Raw genomic sequence first — 4,323 nt, 5'->3', positions numbered from 1 at the left:
TGAACATTTGGAAGCTGAATCAACAACTGGTTTCGAACAGGTAGTGCAACAATCCTCATCTCCAGCGGCGCCAAGCGCTCTACCTTTGCATGAGGCGACGCATTTGTCTGCTCTTTAGCTAGAAGACGCTCCGACAGAGCGCGACAGTCCTCAACGTGAGGCAGCTGATGCACAACGTGCTGCAAGCTTTCTAGGTCTTTTGCGCAGCGATATGAGACCCCAACATGATGCTCAGCGGAGCCCTGATCGCAACGGACCTCGTTCTCAAGAACTCGAAGAGCATCGCGAGTCATCGGATAGCGATCGACCCATCCACCGCCGACTCTCTTCGACGGGAATGGTGGTGTCTACTATCATGTAGAGTGCCTTGTGAGTCGATGACGTCGCCATGGTCAAGCCCAGTATCTTTTGAAGTGGCGATGATACTCCGACTTCGATAATTCGTCGAAATTTGAAGTGCCGCTTCGGCCAGACTGCCCAGTCGTCGTGGACGCTTATGATCAAAGGAATCATACCGCACCGCGTCGTCAAACTCACCGCGCTTCTTGAGAATAGCTTAGGAAGCCGAAGGGCCATGAGCTGAGCTCAAGCAATGGCCCTGACCTGCTGTGGTCGCAGACTCACCCGCGTGAGAAACCACAGAGCTCGCGGTAGCGTGATGGATTAATTCTTACGTTGCAGGGCGATAATAGTAAGAAGTCGGCGTTGCGCCTTGAGTTTGGCAAACTCATACAGATTGAGATGGCGTTATACGCACACGTCCACTTCCTAGTGGCTCCGCTGTTGGTTAGAAAGCCAGTAAAGTTTTCGTTGTCGCTGCACCATCGCTCAAAGAGCTTTTCATCATCTACAGTGATTTTACCAGGGGCGAATACCGCAGAAATCGTTCACATTATGGGTACAGGAGCGCCTCCTCTTTGAGCGCGAAGTTGACCGTGGTATCGTTCCATTCGAATTTTTTGAGGTACCAAGAAGTGAGCTTGGAGAGCTTTTAGTTGGTCAAGCTTGGCTTCTGTAATGACCAGGGGCCTGACTGCGTAGACTCCAGACGATCGAAGTGATCGCGTCTTTTGCTTCAGTCGCGGGATCCGCCGAGCGGAAGCCGTATAACACACGAGGGTCAAGGGCCGAACGTAGATACGAGCGCACGTGCGCCGCCCTGTGGGCAGCCTCCATTTGCTGCCTCTGTGCCTCATCTAGGCGAATCGTAATGATACCATTTCCCTCTGAAGTCGAGAGATCGAGAAACGGACTTGATGTTCACAAGGTTTGAGCTTGGCTCACGTCGCACTGTTGACGCACTTCATCATCCTCGTTTTCCCATGCTGGGAAAAGAGTATCCGACTCGTAGTCGACTTCCTCCGAATATTTGACGATGACATCCTGCGGCCGTGGTAGGCGCGGTGGCGGCGCCCAGTTGTCGAGGGCTTGGGATTCGATTCCCGTAATGCCGCGGACGTAATGTCCGGAGTTGCACCCCGTGCAGGAGACGAAGAAGGGGAGGCGGGGCGTTTCCCTGTCATATACAATAGGCTTGTGCAGAGAATACGTGAAATAGGTCCTGGGGACGTCAAGGTGTCTCAGACACTAGGGCCTCGTATGAGGCGACAGTTGAATGTGAATTGTGGGTAATCACCATTTCGATAAGGGAAAGTGTAATGGGGGTTACATGTACCCTGGTAGGAAAGGGTAAGCCACAAAAGAAGGTGTGCCCGTACAATGGTGTAGATTACACAAGACGGTGTAATCAGACAATGGTGTGGCTACACCTTAACAAGAAGCCACTACTGTCAGTAGTTATGCATATTAATTAGGTTTACTATATTTAGGAGCTCCTAAATATTTAGATATAGACGGCTTTGCCAGATAAATACAGCTTCAGCTTTGAACGAAAGAGTGTATTAGGCTTAATTTGAGATTTTAAATTCTCTTGGAGGTAGTAGGTTGCGACCCGCCACACTAATACTGGTTTTCATGTAGAACGTTATGTCTGTGCCTTAGTAAACTTTACCAAGCAAAGAGCTACGACAGCCTCTCTGCAGGAAGGTTTTGATGTATGTCTTTAAGTGGGACTAACATGTCGGGGCCAGGAATTTCAGTAGGCCATTTTATAAAAAATAGCTCAGCTGCCTGATTGTAAATGGCTTGTAAATAGTCGGCCGCGCATTTTTAATCGGTTCGTTGAACCACAAGTACGCGTTGGGGGAAGAATTCCGATGCGAATGAGACTCATAAGAGCCGGCATTGTGAGGTGCAAGTAGTGACGTGAAACTTCGAGTGTATTGAAAATTCGATGAGCTTGCTTTTTGCAACGTCTTTGGGAAACGCAATCAGTGTGCACCATTGTGGTGTACGGCTTGGTAGAGGGTGTGGAATGGGTTATGAGCCGTATTGTATTATGCAAATGTATATAGGTCTATGCGATTGCGCAAAAGCAGAGACCTCAAAACGATTGACCTGATGCTACGATCGGCGATGCAGCGGGCTGCCGTAGCTCTTTTGCTTAGAGAAAGCTAAGCTAAGGTCGATGACCTTACTTTCTATACTAGAACCAGTACGAGTGTAGCTGATCCATGCTTCTTATAAAAATGGTAAAACGTATTTAACTTGTCGTACTATAACCAGAGTTCATTCCAGATATTTGTCACTCTTGAAGTAACATAGCAAGATAAATATCTGGTCAATAGAGGAGCTTTTGAGATGCATGGCAAACCGGTTACTGCTCTTTTGAGTCACAATGCTGATGCGCACAAAATGCATCCTCTACATCGACTTAAAGCTTGGGGAAGACTGTCCAGCTTTCGTGTTGTGCCGAACTCCAGATCTCTACAGTTGAGATGTTGTGTAACTGGCTGTCGAACCACCGACTGCAAAACCCGTCGGTAGTTGAGACGTAAGGAAGGAAGACACTGTGGTTGACTTTATTGTAACGCAATCCTGCGTATCACAAGTGACTTAGCCAAAAAAAGTTGGGCGTGTCGCGTCGTTCAATTTGCCTTAACACGGATGATTACGCTCAGCGGACATTTGTACGCGCTGATGAACTCAATAGCATCGACATCAGTCCCTGTCCTCACAGCGTCGCACAGTATCAGCCATGAACCAACACAAGCGAGTCATTGACGGTGTTTAAGGTCGCGCAGGTCATAACGACGCTTTGCGAATAGACTTAGTGAGTTTTCGAAAATTCGCCGCGTTTTTGGCAACAGAGTCAAGCTACAGTGCTAGAATTCGTACAGATTTTATTATTTTCAGCTATAACTCTTCGATTTCGTAGTTGGCATACAATACATCGCAAAACGTAGTGAAATAACAATTACCACGAATTGACTTCTTTGTCGATAGCACTGCGGTCCTTCGACGGCTTTTCGACGTTTGTTGAGGCTTTGAAACCCCTTTTCCGAAAGCGACAGCCGTCACACTCTGCGGTGAAAAAGACTTACTGTTTTTTGCGCGGAAGGTCACTGAGACTAAGTCAGGCCATGGGGTCGACAAAAGATAGCTAGATAGAACTCAGGCGAAGCTAGTGACTGTTCCAGTGTAGTGGCATCCTCAAAACCCTGCAATCAGACGAGGTTTGATCAGCAATTGAGTAACAGAGCTTATGAAAGTTGTTGCTCACCGTGTGATCATGGGGTAGATGTGCAACTTGTCCTGTCTAGATTTGTCATAGGATGGTTTATTGCGTGTTTTTATGTGGACTGAGCATTTTTACCCAGTGAGCTCATGCGTTGCCATGAATTCATGGCCAAGCAGTACATATTATAGCCCAGAACCGAATATGATTTAATATTTTCTTCATTGACATACTAGTTTCGATCGAGTTCTATCTCACGTCAATCAGAGTTCCACTTCCAGGCAGCAACTATCAGAACTTAGAATTATGGGCACAGGAACTACAATGACTTGACCGTAACGATACTGGATACAACCATCTAATCAAGTATTATAAATATAGACACCAGTAGCACGTTTTGTAGAAACTCAACAGCATTACTCCATGTAATCTCAATCGAGTGTTTCTTAGCCAACCAGAATGCGTAGTAAGCTGCATTCTTGGCAATCCTGATCTTGTCTTAGTGCTGAAAAGACTGCACCTACCTGCAAATCTACGAGTTGACAATGTGCTTGTGCCAACTATATAAAATAATTATCGCAAGACCTGTATCACAGAGCAGGCGAGTCATTGGGTACTTGTGCTCTAATAAACTGTGGCAAACTGCTCAAATTCGCCATGGTTTTATCTTATTCAAGCATAAAGTTGCCGTCAGCAAGCGCATTAACACCTAATCTGATTGTGCACTCCGAGAAATGGCTGGTATG

The 4,323-nt window shown here is 46.8% G+C and overlaps 1 protein-coding gene across 1 annotated transcript; it reads right to left on the bottom strand.

Moving 5' to 3' along the window:
- Nucleotides 1-3,470: 3,470 nt before the first annotated feature.
- PHALS_04338 (uncharacterized protein) lies at nucleotides 3,471-3,746 on the bottom strand (the record flags this gene model as incomplete). The annotated part of the gene is made up of 3 exons (XM_024718435.1): nucleotides 3,471-3,560; nucleotides 3,623-3,654; nucleotides 3,716-3,746. 3 exons carry the CDS (start codon nucleotides 3,744-3,746, stop codon nucleotides 3,471-3,473), a joined length of 153 nt encoding a protein of 50 aa, XP_024583834.1.
- Nucleotides 3,747-4,323: the final 577 nt, after the last annotated feature.

Source organism: Plasmopara halstedii (genome assembly GCF_900000015.1).
Source record: "Plasmopara halstedii genome assembly, contig: Scaffold_2595, whole genome shotgun sequence".
NCBI classification, from domain to species: domain Eukaryota; phylum Oomycota; class Peronosporomycetes; order Peronosporales; family Peronosporaceae; genus Plasmopara; species Plasmopara halstedii.
This window is presented reverse-complemented; position numbering and strand designations above follow the sequence as displayed.